Raw genomic sequence first — 27,792 nt, 5'->3', positions numbered from 1 at the left:
CTAAGGTTTGTATGAATTTGTGTTTAACTATAACTTTATAGGAGATCGAGTGTTTGATCCATTTACAGATGACAAAATGTCTTAATATATAAGTATTATATAAATAACAGTAAATAAATTAACTGTAATGGGTGATAGATGTCAAAGCTTTATTTTACCTTTCTATTTATAAAAATATACCCTATATAACATTCACTTTATTTTATAAAAAAAACCCCCTTTTATATTGAAATAAGTGCTGAGTGAAATTTTTTTTGTACCGTTATTTTTTAAGTTGTAAACAAATAAGTTAAACACTTTTATGTCACTCTACGCCTTTTAAACCATTTAATGTTAGTTTCTTTACTTATTGTGATTTTTTATAATTTGTTTACATTTAAGATTTGAAAATTATATAACCATGTAAAGTTTATTAAACTTTTTAAATTCGCCTCTCCTTTATTTTTTTATTATGTGCGAATTTTTTTATAAACAAAAAACAAATCTTATATCACTGAAATGTATCACATTTTTTTTTAAATTTAAATGCGATAGTCGAACAACTTCTGACAGTAAAATTCCGGGAACAGATATTTAACAATAATTAACGTTAATTTGTTAGAATCCGAATTTAAAAAACGCTTATTACGGCTTACTTTATGTTTTTTAGAATAATTGACGACAAATGGTGTGTTTACTACGTTTTCACTATCACCCTGTATATTTATTTAATGTCTTAATAAATAATTTACAAAATATTTAAAGCTACTATTAGAGATATAAGAACGACGAAGCTAGAAGTCAAACCGGCGGCGCTGCTTCGGAAGTTCGTGGTCAACCACGAACTAACTGTCGCGTAGTTTTGGTTGCTCCAAGCGATAGAGGCTTCAATGTTCTCTCTAATGGCGCCAATGGCGGCTAATTCAGCCGCTGAGAAGATGTTTTGGTACCTCGTTACGAAGGCTTCGATCTAGAAACATTAAAAAAGGGTAAAGTTAAGTTGAAGTCGATTTAACACGTTCACTGCGGCTTGAGGCCGATTCAGCCTCATGGTAGACTGTGCACTGGTGCGGCGCGTAAAACTCGTGTTTTCTCTCTAGTGCGGCGGCTGTTTACACTCAACCGTATGAGATATGACAAACACAAATATAGCTTTCTTTATGTCTGCGAAGCATTGACTCAATATTGTAAAAAAATGATTGAAACATGAGGCGGAAAAGGCCTCAACAGCACTACTAGGAAGTTCAGCTAGAGGCTGATTCGACCTCAGCCGCACCAGCTGAAAGTTCTTCAAAATTGGGCCCGCAGTGAACGTGTTAATATCTAAATATGTAAAGTTATAACAAGAATATTAAATAAAAAAGCAGTTTTGAGTTAGCCCATGTTGACAGCTTTAAAAAAATCTTTAAAATAATGTACTATTGAGAATAAAATATCAAAAGTTATTACACAGATACATAGCAAATAGTTTTGCAGTTTTAAGCTTTTTATTTCCGACCTGTATAAAGCGATCATTCTGAAACAATATGTCACATTCATTTATTTTTTCTACTCTAATGATGCGACACTAATAATTTCTGGCAGTACAATGTTTGCAGAAATAGGTAGAAAACAAAACTTTATTTTAACATGTAGTTATTTTCTCACGATATCCTTACTGTTATGTTAATATACTCATATTAACTTTGATTACCAGTATTTAACCGCCTACCTACGAGTATCTACATCATTAGTTAATAAAAATGAAATTTTAATAAAAATTTCGTAGTAAATAAACATCTTTTACCTTAGTTGCATGTTGACGTGAATTGAGTCTCCTGGCGAAGGCATTCAGGATATTAGATGTACCAGTCAAACCTTGCACTCTGATAACAAACAAAAATCGAGTTTTTGTATATTTATTAAATCGCCTGATTTGTATTAGGAAAAAAAAAACTTAATATTCAAAAGGTGAAAGTTCTAATTGGGTAGAGAAACGTTGGCCGACCATAAAAAAGGTAAATAGACGATAGTTAAGAAATTGAACAAAGGCACCGAATGAACCAGGCAAAAGACAGTGATATATGTAATGAATGTAGAGTGACAAATATTATAAAAAACGAAAGATGAAGAAGAAAAACAATATTGAAGCATGAAAGAAGAGAATAAAATAGAAATCAAAACTGAAATATTATATTTCCCTTTTAAACAAAGTCCCTATCTTACGTGTAAAGGTAAACGAGAAGTTCCCAAAAACGAAGGCTATAAAATAATACGCTGAAAGAGCCTTACACCCAAAGAGAAGTCAAAATTAAAGATAAGATACTAACAATACTAAAAGCTAGCATTATTGGAACATTAATCAATGCTTACATTATGTAACTTAATTTATTAAGATTTGAAAAAATATAGCTTTAGCTTTTCATTCATATTTTTTATGAAGTCAAAAATATAATTAATGAGAAGTTATAAGCAGTAATTTATATGAAAATGGAATTATATTTTGAAATTATTTGATAACTATCATTGTTAAACTCATTATAACTGATACACCTCTTTCAGGTTATACATTTATGTATAAGTTCAAGTGACAGTGTGGAGTCTACATAGATCGCCGAACAAATATCCTCAGATGCTCTGGAGTAGAGACAACAAACCGGCAAGAGTAAACATCACCCACAAAATTGACAGACAAGGCTGTCTGTTAAGATCATCAGTAAATGTTTGGTGAAGGCTGTTTTCAACAAGACTAGTTGGAAAATGTATGAGAGATATAAGTCCACCCGTTGACGTTGTATAGCTGAAGTAAGAGTTTATTAATTGTTTGAGGACGCTGAATGAAGGCTTCCTTAAGGATCTTTTGAAAATCTATAAAGCTGACTTATATAAAAAAAACTCCAAAAAAATGAACTAGATTATCTATTGAAAAAGTACGAATTTTTAAAGAAAATTTTACCTGTTTTATATTTTTGATGCAGTTAGAGCTGAAAGAGGAGAATGTAGGATGAATCTTATTGATTTCACTATTTACCTGGGTTGGATTGCGGCGAAATTCTCAATCACAAAGTCCAAAGCAGCTTCCATATTGCCGGGGCTCGAGTTGGTGACAGAGACGATGACAGTGTGTCTATCTTGTTCTCGAACAGCTGATGTGTCGTTGATTACTTGATTCAAATAGCTAGGAGACAAAAAGAGAACATTTAAGTGCATAATTATTGATTTTGAATGCTAAAATAAATGTAAATATTAACAAGATGATTATAAAACAAATTTTATCATATGACTCTGTACTTTAACTGCTATATTAATAATTATTAATAAAGCATTTACAGCTATTTCTTTGAAATGATTACACCAATGTACAATCATTCTGTAAAAAGTGATCACTCGAAAGATTCTCGAACATTGACCACGACCCGGTAGCGACGTGGTTAGGCCCCCTATTAAGTAGACCACGACATAACCAATTCCGCGTTAAGTTATTGAATATGAACAACGCAATACTACGCAATCTTTAGTGTGCTTCACTGAACCGGGCGTGGACCAGACCGTGATCCACCTTGTGGCATTCGGAGGACTCCGGTTCGACTTCGATTGCCGGTCTGGTGTAAAAATCAGGGAGGATTCAATAGCCTCCCTGATTAGAGAAGAAAAAAACCAAAGAAGAGTTCCTCATACTCTGTAGAAAAATAATAAGTAAAGTAATAGATAAAAATAAAAGCTAATAAAAATGTACATAACTAAAATCAATAAAAATAATATAAAATATATATATACATCCCACACTAGTTAGGGGTACGATAAAAATATATATATTTAGCGGAGGCCTAGATCTTGAAGTTTTCGTCCATCGGTTGACAGGAAGGAATTAGAATACGACAAGCTAATAATTTCTAACTGTACAAGGTCTGCAAGGACAGTCAGTTGTTTTAGAAGATATTAATTATTTTGTTATAAATATTCATCTACATGTGTACGTTAGGTCTGTGTCAATATTTATTAAAGAAATCAATGCCGTGACTGCATTGTATGTGATTGTATTTGACTACTCGACAACACAATAGGTAAGGGCAATCGACTTCTAATGCCATTTTTCAGCGCTTTACAAAGTATCAGCGTTCAGATATATATTTTTTTCCAGGAAATTCATAAACCATATATATATATTGACATAGCATAACATTGCAATAAAATATTTAAGTAATAAAGACACATTTCCTAACAGTATGAGATCTTAGACAAGCACTTATAATTACAACTGTAACATGGCATCGACGCAACGATGATTTGTAATTTTGTTTTCCTCCGTTGGTTACTGAATTTATTTCTAACTTAAAAGAAATTAAGAGACACTATTCGCCAGTGTGAAAATTGTGAAATGGTTATAGGCATTTACTGCATATTATTACTAGTAAATAATGTGGAAACATGATTTTATTAACTTTTATACATTTTACACTTTGATAAAAAATACTGGGGATTGGTCATTTTTTATTCTTGATTACGTGAGCTTTCACTTGATTTACCTTCACGCAAACTTCGCCTAGCTGGAATCAAACCTACTGCACATGTACCTACGGTAATATTTAACTACTATACTCCATATAACAATTCTATAACAATAAACAGCGTTTACAACTCTCTTTTATCGCTTATCCCCGGAGACCGCTTAGAAAACATTCGCTTAAATTAGAGCTCGGCTATTCAATCTCGCTAAACTTTACGCGATAATAAAACGACACGAATGGAATTTATAGCTCGCTATTACTCACAAGGCGCGTCGTTCCGCATTCGATGTGCATCCCAGGGCGTTCAACAGAATAGATTGTTCGCTTGAGTCGGTGCTCGCTAAGTATTGATTCCAGAGGAAGTTGAAGTTATCGACGTCACCACCTCGTAAGCCGGAGCAGTATACAGTCGTTTGAATGTCCGGGTTCAAACGCTGAGCTGAAAGAAGCACAATGCCTTTTGTTAAACATCCATCCATTCGTTCCGGTGCATTTTATATTAAGAGCACTTGTATATAAATATTTACATTTATTTGTATATTTCTAGATAAGAGATTTGAATTGGTGAATGTGGTGAACGCCTATTTTTAAACACTCCGTATAATCACACTAAAGTATAGTACATTAATTATTATTTTTTCTAGTGAAATGCGATAGGCCAAAAACAATATATCTTCTTATAGTGATTTTATTATACGTAATCTGAATTTTGAAAATGCTTATAAATAATATATTAACTATGCGTTATCTACTTTTTTCGAAATCATTTATTTTTGGGTTGGGTGTACAAAACATTAATTGAGAAAATGAACTATAGATTTACTCGTTTAAAGATTTAACATATATATAACCAGTTACCCTGCATAGTTTTTTCCTCAAAATTGTAATAATATACGAATATTTAGTTTCAAATACTAGATGATCGAAGTATTAGTAAAGTAATATATTTTCATACTCACAGGGATTGTTTTTGAATTGTTCCAGGAGTTCTTGTGATCTGTTAACACAGAGAGCATTGCCCATGCGGCAGTTGATGTCCAAAATTATGTTCCGATGGTACGCTGTCACGTGTTCGTCAGTTGGAAGTGGTAAGAATCCTAGACGCTCGTACAGAGGCGCCGATAATTGCAGCATATAAGTCTAACAAAAACATATTATTCTAAGACAGAATAACGATGACTGACATGTATTATTTTGTAAATATATAAGGATTTATGAAAGAAGTAGTGGGCAGCCCACTCAGGGCGTGACTAAGGCACTTTGGAGGCTCTGGAGGTCATTGGAAGACGTATGACGCCGATCGCTTCCAACCAGTCTTATTATCTAACGATCCTTTTAGAAACCTATGGGATGATCTGTCTAGTAATGATGTCTTATGGCTGCAACCATGATGATAAAATACATAAATAAGAATGGAGTAAATATTTAGGTATAAATAAAAAAAGGAACGAATTATATATTTAAAACAAAATGTTGACGTTATAAATATACAATATGATTTATTAGAAAAATCTAAATGCCTCTATTATTATAGGAATAACAATTCACACAACTACATACATAATATTTACTTAAGGTTTATGTTACAGAAGAGACTTGAGACCGTAGGTCACTGGTTCGATTCCCAGGCTACAGAGGTATATATAATTCACACTTTGTGTGGTAATTATATTAGACTGTCACTGGTCAAAAAAGGTTCTAAGTATATCCTGTATACCCCCCAATATCTTTGAGGTGGGCCTGTGCTTTGCAGTGGCCTAAAACGACGACGATGATATGTTATATAATGACAGATGACAAATATTAATAAAAATATTTGAAAACTTCGAATACGTTGGTAAGGAGAATTATATATTGCTAAGGTATGTAAATATAATTTAATATTTCTAAATATAAATATTTTATGTTGCTTCTTTGTTCACATAACGACATTTTTATGTTGTTTCATTTAGGTTTCTTAACCGTAATTAAGTTTCTGGATTTGGGAATACGGAGCGGCAAGCACAGCAAACGACTTCGATTATAAGATTGATACCTCAATAAAGTCGTCGGAAGATACTCATGCGCATGCGTCGCTTCTCACTGGTCATATAGGAAATCTAAGGAGGAGACCTATGTCAAGCAGTGAACTTCATACATACATCTTATATTACATCCAACTGCAGCAATAAATATCGATGTTATACTTATATTGAAGACATGAATTTTTATTGCATATGTCTCAAACTCAACGACCTTGTGGGTTTAATTGGAAAGGATGCAGAATAAATTTATGCCTACCCTTTATATATTTGTTTATTTATTTATACTTTATTGTATACAAGAGATAATTACTTTAAAAAAACTATATATAGATACAAGAAGCGGTCTTTCGACTCCAAATGCCGGTTAGGCATGAAGATCTGCGAGGAATTAATGGCCTCGGTAATAAAGGAAGACGAAAAGAGATCAATATTCTTCGAACTTCGCAGAAAAATTCCAGAAAAAGCAATCAGTAGAAATAAAAAATAAAATTATGAATAAGTGTAAACAATAAAATAGCAAATAAAGCAAAATGAAAATGTAATGTATATAGAACAAAATGTTTAACATAAAATAAAGAAATATAAAACTGAGGAATGTATGATATCGAATGAAAGAGAAAGGTGGTAGAAAGTAAGAAATGTGGAAAGATAAATGAAGTACGAAAGATAGCTAGTCAATAGCGAAGGCCATAAAAAAGAGTCGGTGTTCTCGCTCGATGTGATCTCCACCGGTCAACCTTTGATGAGAGACATAAAGGACAACATTGAGATAATCAAACAAATTTATAAAAAACTTTGAGGAAACTTTATAATATATTAACAAATTGTACTGACCTGGAATAAATCGTAGACCTCTGTACTGCTGAGAACGATGTCGAGGTAGTTCAGAGCTGTGTTCGCGGAGGCCCAGGGGATGTAATCAGTTTCCACGTTCAAGTAACGAGATATCTCGAAAGCAATCACGTAGTCCTGTCAACGGCAGTGTTTTATAAATACACAATACATTTTAAATAACAATTTCAAATGAAGGCTAGAACTATATAATTATTAAAAATGAACACATCGCTAATGGTGATCACGTGTCTACATTAAAATATACCAGAATAACCTAATTTGATTGAAATTAGAATCAAATTGAACTATCACGTAAAGGCATCTCTGTATATGTAGCTATAATGAAACTAGTCTTGATTTGTAAAGATCCTACGAAATGTTCAATCTAATAAAGAATGAAATTAACTGAGATATCCCAGCGGTTAGGTAAGTTAAGGTTGCAGTGGGCCATAAAGCACGAAGAATAAATGACCCCAGACCGCAAAAGCTTCTGGAGTATAGACCACGAACCGGAGCAGCGTATACCCACCCACAAGGTGCACATAAGGTTGTTAAAAACAAGGCCAATGTCCAACAGTGGATGTCCAATTATTATATTTCGATTATTTAGCTAGTTCTAGCTTGAATCATGAGTCACAGACTCGACTACTGTAAAGAAAATATATATATGACTTATACCCCGCATTCATTTGGAAGGAATGCATCTGTTCGAATATGATAAATATATCAAATATTCTTTTTGAAAAATAAAATAGATTTGTAAAATAATTTCAGAGAATATGATTTTTAGATCCAGACGAATATTACTAATTGAAATAAAACATTATCCGCAATATCGTCAGCAACAAGCACCGTACCAGGCGTCTCTATCTACACCGCAATGGAACCGGCACCTGCACAATGAATCTTTTATGCTCTCAACACTTCGATTTCTAGAATCTTCGCGAACTTTTTCAAAAAAAATTAAAAAATTTTATGTTTTATTGTTAAGTGCAAATAGTCGAAATATAATACAAGTCATATGTCAGAAGGCCCAGTGCAGTTTTTTAGACGTTTTATTTCTTTTATTTATATGATATAAGATATACTGTATATTCAGCTCCACTCTTCATTTAATTTATTACACTTAAAAACGATTTATATTCCAAAATATGATAAAGCGTTGTTTTTATATAAAAATCTAAAACACATTTCGGTAAGCTCTAAGGCGGCGATCTTCTTTCCGAAACTTGAATGCAACGTCACGTATTGGGTGTAGCGCGTAGTTTGTTCAGAGGGTAGATTAACACCGTTGTTCAGTTATATTAACCAAATTTACTTACAGAATTACAAACACAGCATAACAATAAATTGTTATAAGAGTAATATAAGAGTTGTCTATATTATTTCTCAGCTTTTTTACATTAAATACTCTTTCGAAAAAGTTACATAAGAAAAAACATAGAAACCATCATTTGACGCAATTTTTTACAGACAAACCATAGCACGAAAATAGAAGATGGGGTACATTTTTTTTTACTTTATTTTACTCACTGAGGATACTTTAAAAAAAACTGGTTATATTATAACAGGCAGCATATAAAACAGGGGGTCATAACTAGTTCCAAAGAATTAAAATCATAGATATAATGAGATATGTAACATTCTTAAAAATTAAAAAAAAATCTTAAATTTGAAATTCGAATAAATCGTACATGTTTGCGCTTTACCGCACAAGGAATTAACTGATATTTCCTTGTATAAATTTTATATTATATTAATTTAATTACAAAAAATAAAGTTATTATTTAATTTTAGTAATCATAATATATATTTATAATAATATTTATATAAGTAGAAAGCCTTTATACCTTTGAATATGAAAAATATATCCGAATATATGAATCAGTTTAACTTAAAACTACTGCAACGATAACAAGGAAATTTGGACGATACGTATAGTTTAAATGTTTATTGCCTTTGATATGACACTCCAGTAGATGACAATGTCCAACTTGAAAAAATCTAAAATGATGCTGCTAAAAGATTGACATCAAAGGCGGACATCTAATTTCTGAACCGGCATCCAAAATAGCATTAGTAAAAATTAATTCCAAATTTGGTTGGGTAGGGAAAATGAATATCAATGCATTGCAAGGCCTATTCAACCTGCTATGCGAGTAGTCAGCCACATGCACTGTACGCTCTCTTCCTACAATGCAATGTATTCAGCATCCGGATGGTTAGTTCATTCTATTAACCCTTCCCTTACTGCAGTCCGTTCCGCCTAAGTGACGCTACCGAACCAGGCAGCGCGCTGCGAAGTGTGTACATGGCGGTAAGCTGATGTTCGAATTTTCTCATTTGTCTTACATATTTAAAGATTTTACTGGTATAATAATTAAAAATGCTAAATGGCTGTGATATATCTTAAAAGAGGTATCTACATAAGCCCACATTACAAGGTGGATGACGGCTAACTCCGGCGCTGGTAACGAAAGGGTTAAAAGAAAAACTATTTTATATGGTACTAGCTGATCCCGCAAACGTTATTTTGCGAAAAAAATATTTTAATTAACAAATAAAAAATAAGGGTTGATCGTAGAGTGGTGAAAATTTAGGGTTGTATGTATTTTTGTATGCTGTGTCATAAAAAAATGAAAAGAAAAAATTTCGTCAAATTCTTAAAAAAAATTTTTAAGGGTAAACAACCCTAATCACTTGGGGGTATGGAAAATAGATAGTAACCGATTCTCAGACCTACTGAATACGCAAATAAAATTTGGTAAAAATCGGTCGAGCCGTTTCAGAGAAGTTCAAGTTCGAACACCGTGACACGAGAATTTTATATATTAGATTTGGCTACATCTACTATATGAATCATATATATGAATAAATAAGTTATCATATATCTCAACCGAATCGTTTTGTACTACAATAAAATTATTACTCATTTGTAGTAAATTGTTAAATTGTTTTTCCCAAAAACAAAACAAACCTTCGTACCGTACAATGACTCACTATTTCGCGTGATTTGTATCATATGATAAAACGATAAGACAGACCATCTTCACTTTGATGATTTCGAAATTGTCGAGTGTGTCTCTGATAGTCTCGTTTTATAAAATTTGCAAGTCGAAGCCGATGACGAGGAAAACTATGAGGAAATATTGATCTTTGAACATTACGTCAGTATCTTCACGAGAAAGGAATAGAAAATTTAGAATTAAAGGTATCAATTGCTTCAATAATACAGTATGATTGGAAATAGATTTAATAGCTTAAAACGATATTTATCTAGCTCCTCCTTCTTTCAGCCTGTACACGCCCAAGAGATAAGTCTTCCGATATATCTATAGGGTGACATACCATAATTACCACGCTCGGCAGGTGGTTTGGCGACCGTAGTGAGGTACTATTGGACGAATAGATGCTGCTGCCCATTCTATAGACTTATTAGCGAGCAATGATAATATATATAAATAATGCACATAGTATGAACTATTTAAAATGGTATCTCGGAAAGTAAACCCGTGACTTCGCAAGTCTCAATCCTTTATCGCAGGACGACCATTATTCAATGATTATGTCTAACTAATTTAATGCCAATTAATGAATGGTACATTCTCTTCAAAAATGTATGGTTTCAGGTCTAATAAATAACGTAATAATATAAGAAGGCTCTTTTCGAACTAACTAAGCCGTCATTCCTTTATCGGATTACTAGGCACAAGCGAAAGTTTCATCCATATGTTAGTGGCATATCCAAAAGTTGAACTAAACTGTTTGACAGTTCGTTTTTCGTGATAGTCGCGAGGATTTGGAACGATCTGCCTGAGTCTGTTTTTCTTGATGAGTTGAACTTTGGAGCCTTTAAGAGTAGAGTGAACAGATTTCTTTTGAATAGGCGTGTACCACCTTTGTGTTCATTTACACTTTTCATCAGATGAGATGAAAGACAAACGCCTATTCCATTACAACTATATAAAAAAGAAGTAATCACGTTTGTAGAATTAGGTTTACTATATATTAAAATTAATATATGTTAACTACATGGCCCTAAAGACTTTGCACTACTTGAAGAAGTCGCATAGCAAAAATAAATAAATAAAAAATCTTTCAGATAAATCAGCTTCGCATTGACCTCTTTGAAGCTTTCACACCTATTTCTAATCATCTTATATTTCCTATGATTTTATATTTACTATAAAGCCACGTGTAAAGCGTGAAACGTCAATAATATTATGTTAAAAATTTAAATTTAACTTAACAAAATTTTTTAATTCCGAACGTGTTTCGTATAACTTAAATATTTCTGAAAATTGCAAAGTGTTGATAAATTTAATATCCCGCCGCCCCGATAGTATTGGCGGGACGTTCATCTCGCAACGTATACCGATGGTACAGAGTAAGAAAATATTACAGAGACTGCGTTATATAATTTATGTAACAATAAAACGCTAAAAATGTAGCCAAGTGCCAAAATCCAGAAAAAAAAGTTTTTTTTTGATATTTGAATATGAATATTTAATGGGATCAGGCGTTACCTCGCGGAAGTCCATCCTAAGTAAGAAAAGGACCAATATTTAGCCACTTCCGCACATGCAGTGGTAGTCGTGCAATAAAGTGCACTGCCTGCCAGCCCGCTGATAAATGTCTAATTCAGAGACTACCGACGACTACCACTGCATGTGTGGAAGTGGCTAAATATTGGTCTTTTTCTTAATTTTAATACGAAAGTTTTTTCACTGCGCATCATGGAGTAAGTTGAAACATCTACTAACTGTCAAATATTTTTCATAAATAAAAAGCATTGCAGGTAAGAATGGAATCTATTGTGACGCCATGGACCTTTGACGGAGGCCTACGTCTAAAAAAAATAATAAGCAAAAAAATAATTCGTATTTTATTCTACAAGTTATAAACATAAAACTACAACAAAGAAGTACAATTTGTAGTCTTATCGCATTCCTCTATATATTATAGACCAATTTCATCGGTCAGCATGTACGGTATATATGTATACATATATATCGTACGGTACATGCTGACCGATATAGCATATACATACATATAGCATAGCGATTGGTAACTTAGTATTTAATATTTTAACAATTTTACCCAAAGAATTTAAAATGCATACAGAAGTTTTTAAAGCAGCCTGTGGAATGTGGAACTATTGTCATGCTGTTATATAACAGAGAGTGAAACAATTATTTTAAAGAGATTGTTACAACAGAGGTTTATGTATTGAGAGAGGTTTGGCTCTTTTTTTCGTTTATTTATTATTTCGGCCTGTTTTGTTGCGGAGTATTTTTTATATTTTTAATTTTAAATATTATTGTTGTGTCTGTAATTGCAGTGCTCTGTGAATTTGAATCGACTGTCACTTCGGAAGGAAAACATGGTGGAGATAGATAAGAGTCTAGAATTTTTAAAATTTTTGTCATAAAACATTTTTAAAATTTTCATCGATAATTTCCTTTAAAATATAGCATTTTTAACGATAATATGATTAATCACTCTCTTGTTTTCAGCCGATAGACGCCCACTGTAAGGCTTTTGCCTCCCGTAAAGTTCGCCAAATTCAGCGACTTCCCGTAACTTTAACTATGTCATCGGTCTGCCTGGGGGGGGGGGGGAGCCGCGTCTACCTGCTCGTGGTCAGCACTTGGGAACATTTCAGCCCCGTGGGTGGTTAGCTGCACCAGCGATGTTCCCCGTGCACTGCCAGTTCAGACAAACAATTCTTCGAGCTACTCGTCTTTCATTTCTTAACGAGGAATTTATATTACTTTAAATTACATCGTGGTGTTGTTGATATATGTTCATAATATATTATGTACTGATTTATACAAAATATAAACTCATATAATTCGAAATAAATTCGAAGACACTTTTAGGCATGCATACAAAGTTTAAAGTGATTCTGTTTTGTTATTCTTTTTCATTTTATTAAAATGAAGAAAAAAGGAATTTTATAAAAATCATCTGAGAGAGAGCTTATATCGGGCCTTATATCAAACCTATGGCTGGGCTTATATGTCCAGTAGTGGAAGTCATATGGCTGAAGCGATGAGTATATAATCCTAATATAGTGTAAAATAATTTTATATTTATAATTTTCATACTTTGTTCTTTTCTTTTTGATAATAAGCCAAATTGATATTCGACAAAATTTCTTACGAGATGTTACCAGTCAACTAGGTGTTAGAACTCTTAATAACTTGATAAAGAGGTTATTTTTTAAAGTTTCGATGTAAATAAAATAAAACTTCCACATGTAAGTGTAATATATATATGTATCTTCGTTCCAGAAATAATGCTATATAAGAGCGCCTATTTTAGGCCAACAAACTGCGTGTGCAGTTTGACGAATTTGTATGTCCTTTTCCGTTAGATAAATACGTGGAAAATAAATAATAAAATACTAATTGGATACATTTAACCTTTTATATTTTTTATTATTACGATCTATATTTCACAGACATAAGTGTTCGTGTCTTTGTTTTTATATAAAAGTTTAAATTTTCCGAAAAAAATGTTTTGCTTATGTTTTCATATTGTCATCCTCAGATTGTACGCAAGTATTTGTGCGGCTGTTGGCGGCAAACCACAAAAGTTTTACATCGATTTGAAATATAAAGTGTTTGATGAAAGTGCTTTTATTAATAAAGATTATATATCTAATATATAAAATTCTCGTGTCTCGGTGTTCGACCTTGAACTCCTCCGAAACGGCTTGACCGATTTTTACCAAATTTTACATGCGTATACAATATAAAAGTGATAAGGGTGGTCCACCCCTAAATTTTATTTTTAATTTTTTAGACAATTTTTTTGGTTTTTATTTTATTATGATACAGCATACAAAAATACATACAAATCTAAATTTTCACCCCTCTACGATCAACCCTTATCTTACATTTGTTAACTTTAATTTTTTTGCAAAACAACGTTTGCGGGATCAGCTAGTATATATATATATATATATATATATATATATATATATATATATATATATAAATATATATATATATATAGTAAATGTATATGCATGTTACTCACAAGTCTGCCGTTCCTTGCCAGATTGAAGGCGTCGTCCACAATCTGAGCGCGGTTAAGAAGATGGATGGTCTGGTGGCTCGTGTTCAAAACTTTTGCCAAGGCTTGCCAATTCTCGATGTTATAGTTGACGCGATAGTAACCTGTATTACAACAGTATTAAAATACACATTCCTATGGCGTGTCCTCGAGTAAATGAATTTTATAAGAAAGTGAATAAATTAATCACTATACAAGTCTGTCTGTGTTCCATCGCTGGGGCATGCTCAAATTGGTGGATTTTACACGTCGTTTAGATTTGGACGTGTTTATGCAAACAAAATGGAAGAAATAAAAATATTAATATATATGTATGCACACAAAATCCGGTCCGGTCATATTGGAGCTATACGTGAGAAGCCCATGTCCACTAGTGGACATCGTATTGCTGAAATGATGACTGATGACACAAAAAGAACCCTTACTAAATATATCTTCTATCAACGACGCAAACTGCGAAAATATTCATTTGGAAAATTGCTTTCTCGTCACACACCGATTATACAGTTCACATATTAACATCATTTCACATCATAAACCTATTTTCATCTTATTAGCCAAAGGTTGTCCACCACTGGACACAGGCCTTCCCATATATTTTCAATAGATTTGGTTGAAAAGGGCTCGCAGAAAGCGTCTCCCAACGTTTGAACATGACGCCTCATAATATATAACTTAGCCTATAATAATAAATGACAACATGACTCCTAACCGTGGGCCGAAAAAAAGTGACTAATCACTCACATAAAGAATTGACTAAACTTAATTAAAACCTTTTTCTTCAACCTTCCGGAATAGTTTGGAAGCATTTCTTTACCAATCGGAATAATTTAAGAGTTCTTTATTATATCTAAACTATGTTGTTTCGATCGGGGTCAACAGATGACGCTAGCAGTTTTAAAAACGGCGATACAATCCACATTAACAAAGAAGACTCGATAACGACGCGACATATATATCATTTAAATAAACTTATTTCAAACGACATTTATTTTATTTGCACAGGCTACGTTTAAAAAACTATCGTCACATTTAGATGTTGACTTGTTTTGTATGGTTAAAAATAATATACTAAATTCTTTACCGTGAATAATTTGATAAAACTGTCAGGATATAAGAATCAAACGGCAACCTATCTTAACATACCAGTATTCCAATTTCTTCTTTTTAATTTAGAGTGATTTTTTTATTAATATTATCATATTTAGCTTGTTATTGGCGATATATTTTAATTAAATTTTTCTTGTTGTATCTAAATTTGCCATATTGAAATTAGACTCTAACTTTTCCTTTAACATTTAATAAATAAATAAAACGATCTTTGACAATGTGCATTGAATTCTGTTTGCACATCGACGTCTATTATTTTGCCTTGATGTACTACTGTGGAGGTAGCAAAATAATAATATAGAAAATACGAAGTGTGTCCCGGAAGATAAAAAATATCTAACTCGGTGTTTAGCACTAATCGGTGTAACATAACTCCTGAAGATGCCCCGTGGAGGTGTGAAACAGGTATTGAGTGAGTTAAGGGTGGCGGTTGTGTAGTTCGCATTGCTGACGCATTTATCAGCGGGCAGGCGGGCGGTGCACTTTGTTGCACGACCACCACTGCATGTGCGGAAGTAGCCAAATATTGGTTCTTTTCTTACTTAAGATGGACTTCCGCAAGGTAACGCCTGATTAGATTAAATATATAAAAAATATAATACGAACCAGTTTGTTGCTTGTTGACGATGAACCATTCGGCATCAGCCAGTCCGGGAATATCGATGGCGACCGCGGGGAAGGTTGGCGGAATCCAGGCCTGGGGTTTGGTATCCGAGAAATCTACATTGGTGGATAATACCCAGTTGATTGGTACGTGCCAACGATGGGTTGAGTTCAGCTGGCGGTTAGTCAGGAAACGTTCCTAAAAATTAAAATTATTTAGTTGCTAAATAAAATTTTTGACGTAATATAACAGTATCAAAATTAGTAATTATTGTCTCATTTTAATGTAAACATTATAAAAAACAATATATCTTTAGTAAGAAGAGAAGATTCGTCACTCTGTGTTTGGCACTAATCGGTGTAACATAACACCTGAAGATGCCCCGTGGAGGGGCGAAACACGTGTTTGACAGTTGTGTAATTCGCATTGTTTGCCGCATACGCATTTATCAGCGGGCTGGCGGGCGGTGCACTTTGTTGCACGACTACCACTGCATGTGCAGAAGTGGCTAAATATTGGTCCTTTTCTTACTTAGGATGGACTTCTGCAAGGTAACGCCTGATTCCATTAAATATTTCAGATATCTTTATATTACTTACTATTAAAATGATTACCAATAGATGATATAGCTTTAAAAGGGTGTACATCATATCTAGAAATCGAGGATAGAAATATGGAATAGGGATGAGGAAATGTTCTCACGAACCGTAATTTCGAAAACTGGACATTATTTTGGTTAAAAACGAATAAGACACCATTGATTTAAAAATATATAACCGTAATAATCAATTGATTTTAACGTAGTTTTAAAATAGTTTAAGATTAAAGTTGGTAAATAAATTAAGAGACATAGTAAACATTGTAATTGTAAAAATACTTGTAAGATAGAAAAAAAATAGCAAAAAAACATACGGATATAATAAATATAGACTTAAAAACAAAAGAAGCTAATGTCTATGGAATAGAGATCCTAAGAATAATAAAAAATATCTAAAAATCAATGATATCAGAAATAATAAATAACATAGTAAGAAAACGTATTCCAAATTTAAACAGCGATATATTGAAGTTAACTAATGTTTACTATTTGTCCCTACAGACTTTGTACTACCAGAATATATTGGTCTATCGTATTCAAATAGAAAACTTATTGTTACATAGTTCAGATTGATGACTCATATATAGAATAATTGGAAATAGGTGTAAAATCTATGTATCACCAATTCATCACAAAGAAGTCTCCGATCATCACAGTGAATTCATGAAATGCTAAGGAAAGTATGTATATAAGTATAAATCGATTGAATTTAACACAACGCCATCTCTTGTCAAATACAGAAATCACTATTAACAGCGTAAACATTTTTTCACCGTACCTGCGAAACAGAGACGGACTGTGCACCAGGCGCAGATCTCCTGACAGTCAGGACAGGGAAACCCCCTTGGTTGGTCCAACGATCCAGCACCGTTGACAATGGGAAGGGTATACTGTGAGACGATTCGTCCAGTGCAAGTTGGAGGCTAGCATATAGCTCTTGAGGGCCGACGGCGCGACGGTAGCTTTATTGTAAAAAAAATAAATAAAAAATAATATAAAATAAGTAGTTCTTTTACTTATTTCTTATGATATTTTCTATTTGTGTATCCTTATGTACGATACAGTCAATGATAGGACAGAATAAATTAATGAATAAAGACACACATGGAACGTTTCTTTATAATGATCAATAATTATCGTATTAAAGGCTATACAGGAGATAAAAATGCCTGGAATAATTATCATGCTGATTTGAGGTAAAAAATAAATTATTTATAATAGGAAATATACAAAAATTTACCAATTAAAAGTGACTATAAAGTTTCATTTCAGGTTGTTCTCAATAGAATAAACACTCCGATCCGAGTAGAAATCTATGTATAAAATACATATATAAATTGTTTCATTTGTTTTACTACTAAAATGTGAAAATGATTTACTTAATACGTTTTTATTTTAATATATTCAAACTGTTTTTACAAATCCTTGCTAAGTTCGATTTTAAAGGAAGTCATAAAAAAAATGAAATACAAAAGTATATACATCAAATTTATGACAAAGATTTTTGTAAAATAACTAAAGTAGTAGTAGTTATGAGTAATCTTTTGTAACCTTCGTAATAAATAGTAAAAACTTTCACAAGATATTTTTAATGTGACGTAAAGGTGTGCATATTATTTACCCGTTAACTAAAAAGCTTTTTAAGCTTTTCTGGGACTGGAAACAGTGTTGTAGGCTCATAATCGTGACTATACGTTATGTTTTAATGTACTATATCCCCCTTTACATATACATATAATTATATAACCCCTTATTTATTCATTATAATTTCATATATATATATGTTTCTAGAGAGATTTAGGTCTCTCAAAATTTTAATTCAATTGAATCTATTGCGTGTCCTGCCGTATTCCATAGAGGCGCTTGCACTTTGCAATTATTTAGTGGACTTCGAGTCACACGTGAGGTTAGCGCTCGAAAGAAAAATGTAACTAAATAAAAACAAATTAACTACTCTATGTACGACAGTACTGTATAATAGAGAGCGCGTAAATATGGTAACCCGCTCTCTACTTTTATCTCCTCGGGCCTGCTAGCTGGTCGCCATCTGGTCATTTCGGAAAATTTTGGAGTTACGAGGTGTGAGGGTTTTGGTTCGAGTATACCCGTTCAGCACAACGCTATCCATCCGTCAGAGGATTGGGTAAAAGCTTACAGCGTCTCGTCACCTACAAGGTAGACGACCTCGCTGCCGGTCTGTGGTTTCCAGAACGTTAAGGCCCCAGTGAACATCCCTTCTATCTGCCATGAGGCTAACCCATTGCCACTTTAAATTGCTAATACACTAAGCTATATTAGTTACATTCGTTCGGTAACGAATATCCTCAGAAAACTGTGATAAAAAAAATAGAATATGTAGATAATAAAATCAAGAACAATAATAAAGAAAATGTACCTAGCCACCTAAGAGTAATAAGATGATGGAAGGAAGGCGATGAAAGCAAGAAGGAATGAAAGAACAAAATTAAAGATATTGTGATGGAAATAAAGTAAGAATAAAAGAAATTGAGATGATGACAGTGGGTAAAGAATAAAGATGAAAAATCTGAAAAACTTATTTGTAAACAAAGACCCTGATCACAACTAATTAAGGGTAAGAGAGGCCTCCAATAGCGGGGGCCATAAAAAAAAACGAATATCCTCATTACTGACTCATTCTCGTAGATAGAATAGCACTCTTCTTGGCTCCTAGAGTAATAGTCAGCTTGACAAGGAGGCAAAAAGTTAGAGACCACGTTTCTATACTATGTCCAGCAGTTGAAGTAGTACTATTGAAATGATGATGAATCATTATTATCATTATCTCAGTACGTTCGACAAGTGTGTTCGATTCTTTGTGGTCTCATCTCTATAACATTAAAACCACAACACCCATCAGTTATATAAGAAATAAATCCCGAAAATAAAAAGCCACTTACTTGTTACGAAGGTAAATGATTAGTCCTCTTCGGAACACCTCGGGAGTTAAGAAATGTTGCATCATGCGAATAACGGAGCCGGCTAGAATTTAAACATACTATATTTAAATACAAGCCCCTTTTTGTACATCATCATACTTGTACATTTTACCTACAAAGTAAAATGTACTTCGCATTTTTAACATTAGATATATTATAAACTAAAATTTGTTTTTCTGTCTTCGTTGATTAGCATTGAACATGTTTTTTCTTATATAACAAGTTTATCATTAGCACAAAAGATGTTGAAAAATTCGATGCTTAAACTTTTTATCTTTTAGCAAGTTCGTTAAGTATGTCCAGAGAGCATATTTAACCATTTACTTTATATTTACGCTGGTAAAGATTTATATCTTTTTCTTGTATAGGAAAAAATAGAAGATTATTTAATGTTTTTGAAATTAAAAATATAGTTTTAAGTTTTATACCTCAAACTTGCTAGAAAGACGATAACAGGTTATTATTATATATATTATTTTACTCATGTTTTAATTTTAATATATAAAATATGGTATTCTACACTAAAGTAGGAGATACACCCACTAGATGGACAGACAATCCTGTTAAGGTTGTTGGAAGGTATGTATAGCAGCATCCAAACGGTTCTATTGGAAAACTCTAAAGGTATTTCATACCCTACATCATCCTATTGCATATCTGTTAAATATTTCAAGACGGTGATGAAATTTTCTTTTAACTTTGCTTTAACTTTGCGATACAAATTATCAGTTGTAACTTTAAACTGGCTGCAAAGCTCTATGTTTATCGCAAAATGTAAACTCGAATGAAAATTAATTAGTTATTGAAATTAATGTTTATAATGAACTTACATTTTTGATAAGCTACCGCGTTGAAAGTGCCAATGATTTGTGAAGGTGTAAAGACAGCGTGGGTCATCGGGTTCACATTTAGTACGGCATCGTTTTGGAACACACCTTGCAGAAGAAGTACAAACTGATCCATCATACGCCACTCTGGTAATACCTATTAACATAAATAATATCCTTATAAAAGCATTCTTTTAAAGTTTTTTTTTATGGCCCCCGCTATTGGGGGCCTCTCGTACCCCTATCTTTGGTGGGACAGGGACTTTATGGGCAATTTTATTTATTCACCTAATTAATTTTTATTTTTATTCTCTACTTTCATACTTCACATAATCTTTCATGCTATTTTTTATGCCACAATTCTGCTTTCTTTCCCTTTTGCTCTGTTTACCTTTCTTCCATCCTCTTTTCATTTTACATTTTCTTAATTTCTATTTTTATTGTATCACATTTTATCTATATATATTTTATCTATTCTATATCACAGTTTTATATTATTTTATTTTTTTTATCTTGTCTTGTTACTTTTTATTTGTTGTCTATGCCTAACTTTTATTTCTTTCTATTGCATATTGTGTGATTCTTTTGCAATAAGAGAGGAATTCTTCCCTGGTATCCTTTCCGCTTATCAGGGAGGCTATTGACTCCTCTCTGATTTCAACGCCAGACCGGCACTCGAAGCCGATAATGTTTTATTTATACAGCGTGATTTGTTTTATATACGCATTTTTGAGTATATATATGTTATATCAAATTTATTGTGGCGATGTGTGTAAGCTCCCAATAGGAGGAACAAAGACATATTTTAAGTCGCTGAAAGTTACTGAGTTGGGGGAGGGTTATGTGTTGCAGTCTGTCAGCTGATATGAATGTATCAAACTTGTTAATAGTAGCACATATGTACTTTTCAAAGCCTTATATATAAGCCGATAGGTATTTTTATAATATAATTTTTATACTCTTATTATATACATGATCTAAACTGTCACCTTTTTATCTTAGTAACAACTGAAGGCGTATATATTGCAATATTAATTTTATAAGGAAAAAATTATGTACATTTATTAGGTATAAGGGGTATATATAAAGGAGTGTTGCATAGTATATGTAGCAAGCCTTCTATTCTATTATTTAAGCAAATGTTGTGCAGAGGTATCAAGTAGGCTAGTGTGTAAATATATATCTGTATACGTATAAATATATATATATATATATATATATTTTTACGTATACAGTTATAGATATATATATATATATATATATATATATATGTATATATATATATATATATATACATATTATAAACATCTATATATATAAATATAATTTTTTTTGGTTGACTACTTTTTGTTATTGTTTATAGGCGAAGCATTTGACCTCTGTTTCCCTGATGTTAAGCGATGACGTGGTCTATGATGCTACATGCTTGCCAAGAAGAAATCTATACCTATAACCTAAACCTTGTCTTGAATTCTTCTAAACTATAGTTGGATTAAAACAATGAAGCCGGTAGGTTAAAGATTGTTCCACTATTTGGCTGTTCGTATTGTACAAGTAGAGGCAAGTTAAATTCTGAATAGAGTTTTGAACTAAGATCTTTAACGTACCAGGTCCGTTCCGAAGTTCTCAAAGAAGTTAGCAAATCCCTCGTTCAGCCATGTATAGGTCCAGCTGACTGGACTGACTTCGTTACCGAACCACATGTGGACGTTTTCGTGACAAATGATTCTGCCGATGTTCTGTCTAGTGTTGGTGGTTGTGATTCCATCGCGAACCAAGAGAGCTACTTCCCTGCGAATCACAAATAATTACAATATTATATTTTTGGTGAACAATTACCAAATATTATGAGCAATGGTAGCACAGTGGCAGAGGACTGTCTCACGATCGTAATTCCTAAGTTCGATTCCCGGGATATAATATTATATAATTACCACTTTGTGCATTAATTACATAGGATTTCCACTACTCACAAACAAATTTCAAGTAGATGAGCAGCAGTGTTCTCTGCGTAACATAGTACACTGCGATCGCTGATTCATCTGCCAAGTACAGCGATTATAATATTTAATAGATATCTTAAGAGGACTTCCCTTACGCCCTTATACCTTTCCTTTGCCTTGCTGTGGGCGTCTACGGGTTGGAATGATAATGTTTATTGAAAGCATTTAAAAAAGGTTTTTGGTAAAAATTGAGCTATACATTCACACCTTTAAAAACTTTTACACATATTCCCAATCATTATATATCTTCTTTTCAACCAATGGACGCTCATTGCTAGGTTTAGGCCTCCCTCAAAAATCGCTATGATGACTGGAAAATGATGATGATGAAATGATGACCGGTACGATGCTGCCTACATCCAGCGACTTCAAGTGACCTTAGCTATGTCATGGGTCCACATAGTGGGAGCTTGCCCAATGCTTGTAGTTGCCATTCGCTCACGATATACCACACGAGCGATGTGCTCCGCCCATTGTCACTTAACTCCAATCATAGCCAACTCCATCTCCTCCCCTCCCTCTCTTTTCTGGGTGACCTTCTGATATATCCTATATAATACCCATGAGCTTTAAATACAAAATATTTCACAGCATCGATTACATTAAATTTCATTAGTCATAAAAAAGAAAAATAAGGTATAAAATCAACCTTTATAAAGCCTACCATGTAAACAGTTTACAAAAGCATAAGTTACGTAAAAGTAATTAGTTCAGAATAAATTTAAATTAAAAGTTTTAATTTTAAATCGTTATTAGCTATTCTAAGAGAGAGAAATGACACTCTAGAAGAAAGTTTTTCATTACGACGATGTTTCTGGAGAGAATTGTGAGTTAGATACAATTGCCTCACCTTAATGAGCTCGTCTGAGTAACTAACGTAAGCGATCCAGAGTATATGGGAGGCTATTCTGACGTCATCGGTATAATTACGGTTTTTTTTTATTTATTTTATGGCTGCATCGGCAAACTTCTTATTGTTATGGCCAATAACAATACGCAGTATTAAGACATGAAACGTCTTTCAAGGTGAACACGAAACTAAATAGTTTAATTTTAACGCCATAATGTTCATGTAATATTTAAAAATCGAATACATGAAAATAAATTCAAGTTTATTTTTAAATAATATTTTTTAGTACGTGTGTTAGTATTTAGAGACAGACTGTATTTATATATGTACACAAAAGTTTAATTGGACTGATTCATCACGATCTTACTAGAAACATAACATTTAGAGATTTGAAATTTGGTTTTATTATTTCTAAATGCTATAATTAATGCTAAATAAAGATCAGCTAAGAACGGACCTAACGAAATTCTGTATTTATTAAATTCGCTGGCAGAATGGCGACAGCTAGAATTTATATTCGTTTAGGTTTATATAAAAATAGATATTTTTGAAGTAAATTATCTTTAAAAACCAGCTTAAAATTTGAAAAGAAACTTTTTAGCGTATTAAAAATTACAAATAACGAATTATGAATATACACACGAAAGGCTGAGTTGGCCTCGCGAAGAGGACAGCTAGTATTAATACATACCTGTAGACAACAAGACCCCAGTTTTCCATAGCTCCAGCTGCAAAATCTGGTACGGCAACTTTGTCCATCTTCGGAAAGGCATACGGGAACTCAGTATAGTTCTCAAGGGCAATCATGTTCCTCTGCCCAAAGTCCAAGGCGAAAGCAGCGGTGTTCTGAGTACCAGGTCGGGAGAACACTTTGAATGGAACATTGTAAATTGGGCTTTGTTCGTTTGAGATGTGTTCGAATTTCGAAACCAAGAAAGCGAGTAAATAAGTTGACATGATAAGCGTGTTTTGAAACTCGTACTTCCGGAATCCTGGCACTTCCGGCCTGGAAAGTTTTGAAAATGATTAGAACACATGTTAGGTTACATTTAAAACACATTTTAAATTTTAGATGTAGTTGGATATGTGCAAAGAATATGCTTATGACTGATACATTATTTGGATTTGAATCTATCATTTTTACATTTATTTATTTATCTTAACCTATTTTACTTGAAGAAACATTTATTTAGTATAATACTTAAATATACTTAATAAATGCCCTTTGGGAAGGGGAGTAAATTACAAAAATACCAAACATACTTGCTTTTCCCGCCATGTATCTTTAAGGTGATGACAGGTTGAGGATTGGTCTAGGATTAGAAAGATGAGTATAGGATAAACAGGTGGTGGGATTCCTTCAGATATATCGAGGACTAAGTAAAAGCAAGCGGAAGTCTATAAGATGCGGACTACATAAAGTGACAGCTGTTAGGGAAGGTGTAAATCCAGCGGTTAAATGAAGAATGTTTACAACTTACTTGGAAAGATCAGTTCTCAAGGGCATATTGGTTCTGACGACCGTATACTCAGGAGGCGCGTAGATGGTAGTTGTGAATATGGCTTTATGAGAAGGTTCGTCATAGCACGGGAAAGCTCGACGCGCGAATGTAGGTTGCAACTGTGACGTAATAAGTCGCCTGGAAAAAATTTATTTGATGTTCAAAATTACCACTGGAAAATTCACATTTTTATTTACCTCAATAAAACTTTGTGGCATATTTCGGAGTATTTTTGGATAACTTAGTTTGATCAAACTTATATAATTTGGCATCGAGAACAAGGCAATAAGATGACAAGAAATTTAATATAATCTTTTTGTATCACTACCAGCCACTTTACTTATTTCAATCACCATCATCATCATATTCTCCGTAGGACGTTAATTGATATGCGGCAGACCCACCCTGGAGTTTTAAAGTGGACCTTCAGGGCAGTGGCCTGTATACAGTGCCTTTCGACTATCCTAACAGAGTTAGAAACATAAGGTACAAGCGCTGATTTGTTCAGCGTGTTACTGCTGCTTTCGTTCAACTATGGATCAATGTCGTAGAGAAATATCGAACAAAGTCTTCTTCGTGTCCATTTCAGCGGCTGTGAGATATATTAATAAATATTAATAATTCTTTTTTCCTTTGCGAACTCACTACCTTCGGGTCGGTTGTAAAACAGATTAATAATTTTCTTTACTTGTTACAATATTATGAGATAATGGCGCACATACAAAATGCGCCATTTTTCAAAGGATTTGAACCTATAACTTAACACTGCATACATGTAAATGGAAAGAGTAATTGAAAATAAATATATACTCACTCCACCCCAACACCTGGCTCTTCATATGTCGATAGATATATTCCGAACATATTGTCAGCGAATCTACCCACGAAGCTAATTTGAAGAGTATAATTTTGTCCTGCTATCATAGCTCTGGTAGTTCCAATTCTAAGGAAGTGTGTATCATCTGTAGCTATTGTGTGATTTGAAAAGATGTTCACTTGCGGGGCAGCAACTGATGCGATACTTATACTGTTGATTTGCATTTCCATAGCGTGAAGAACTATTTGATCTGTATTTCTTACGGGGGACAGAGTAATGGAGACATCACCGCTGAATGTTTCCAACACATTAGGGTTCAAGAACAGCCGCACGTCGTAGGATGAAGGAAACGATTCACCGGGTAATACATAATTTTCATCTCTGACATTTCTTATATCATCATACTCGTAGTTCAATGGATTGCAAATAGCTGATCCAATTATAGATATAATTATCAGTAAATACATTTCTGAAAAAAAAAATGTTTTATGTTAAAAAAAATTGTCGTCTAAACACTATAATTTTATTATTAATAGTTATTAATACACAGGGTGATTGTATATAAGTGTTTTAAAGGGGTGAATGTATTGTTCATTTATCAGCTTTTTGGGACTACTACTTTACAGCTTTAGCTTTATATAGTAATTACTCTGCAATATGTTATATTTATTTATATTTTCTACTTGAATGGAACAGGCCAATAGCTTCAAACAGGCAGTACAAAATTTACAAAGAAATATAAAAACAGTAATCAATTTAAATAAATAACAATTAAATTATTGTATACCTTTTTTGTCGTACTATCATTACAGTTTTTATTTCTGAAACTAATGATTTTTCGATATGGTGTACCATATATTAATTGGCAGCAAATTAGCTATAAAATTACCTCAATAAATATTTTACATCAAAAACTAATCACTATATATAGAACACAGAACAAAATACAACTTAAGTAAATTATATAATATTTTTGTTTCCAATAACTAACGATAAATCTAAAATTAATTCATAATTATATACAAATGTGTATATAACATTAAAATCTAAGCAAAGGATAAAAATTTAGGTTTATTTGATTTTTTAATGCAGAAAGTTAAAGGTAAAGTAAAAGCTAAAGTAAAGTAAACTACAAGGTAAAACTTGCATTAGGATCGTAATGTATATATTGATATATATATTTAATATATCGTATTGAACACCTTGCCGTCCGCAAGTTTCGTAAAAATGTATTTTATTAGTTTGGGTCCGGCAGCGCTAATTCGTATTTCTGGAATTGTCGCCGCACGGTATTGACATTATCGGGAGATTGTAAATTGTAAAATTTTAATAATCCCAGATGTTCTTAACCCTATTCTCCTACTGTCATGAAATTTCGAAAATATACATATGTAAATATATATAATTTTTTTTTATTTTATATATTAGATTATAAGCATTTTGTTTGGTACTTATTATTTCTCTTTGGTATGGTACGCAGTAAAACAGTCTCAACTCCACAAGACTTGCGAATTAAGTTTGTAATTTTTATTTTATTTTTTTATTTTTGAAACATACAGTTTGTTTGTTTCGGAAATAAGGTCTAGTTGGTGTTGCCTTAAGTGACAGGAAAGTATAATATGTCAATCGGATCATGACAAGACGCACGCGATGTAGTGGCAGCTTCCAAGTTTTGGTTAGAAGCAGGCATATGGTCTTTTATTCATGAATCGCATGCTTTCAATAAAACATTGTAAATGCATGCATACATTGTGCATGCATGCAAGGCATGGTGCTCTCAATGTTTATTTTTAATTAAATGATTATATACGAGTATTATAGAAAACGTGATCAATTATGATCGTAAGAGACGATAACATTAAGTTTTCTAATCGTATTGAAGGAATGTTTAAAAACAATAATAATTTACATCTAGATAACAGATAAAACGTCATAAATTGCAAAGCACGAGGTAGATTACAGGAAATTTTGAAGGTCCGCAAAATGTAGATCTAAACGGATAACATTAATAATAAATGATTAAAAATAAATGTATATTTAATGATATATATAAAGATATAGTTCGTGAAATTTCACTAAACTGTTATACTTTATATAAAAATGTTAAATGTTATACT

At 32.7% G+C, this 27,792-nt stretch overlaps 1 protein-coding gene across 1 annotated transcript; it reads right to left on the bottom strand.

Moving 5' to 3' along the window:
• Window positions 1–439: 439 nt before the first annotated feature.
• LOC137931587 (aminopeptidase N-like) lies at window positions 440–26,142 on the bottom strand. Its single transcript, XM_068775030.1, has 15 exons — window positions 25,673–26,142; window positions 24,838–24,996; window positions 24,048–24,362; window positions 22,111–22,294; window positions 20,507–20,660; window positions 19,638–19,719; window positions 17,498–17,681; window positions 16,124–16,319; window positions 14,372–14,511; window positions 7,325–7,459; window positions 5,426–5,606; window positions 4,731–4,905; window positions 2,990–3,136; window positions 1,766–1,844; window positions 440–949 (listed from the first exon to the last, which is right to left on the bottom strand). Exons 1-15 carry the CDS (start codon window positions 26,140–26,142, stop codon window positions 728–730), a joined length of 2,823 nt encoding a protein of 940 aa, XP_068631131.1. The 3' UTR covers window positions 440–727.
• Window positions 26,143–27,792: the final 1,650 nt, after the last annotated feature.

The sequence above is a fragment of the Battus philenor genome, unplaced genomic scaffold (genome assembly GCF_028537555.1).
Source record: "Battus philenor isolate CCGP_79_NKW_IND1 unplaced genomic scaffold, ilBatPhil1.0.hap1 SCAF_8, whole genome shotgun sequence".
NCBI lineage: Eukaryota > Metazoa > Arthropoda > Insecta > Lepidoptera > Papilionidae > Battus > Battus philenor.
Note: the sequence above shows the minus strand (reverse complement) of the source record. Positions and strands in the feature narration are given on the sequence as shown.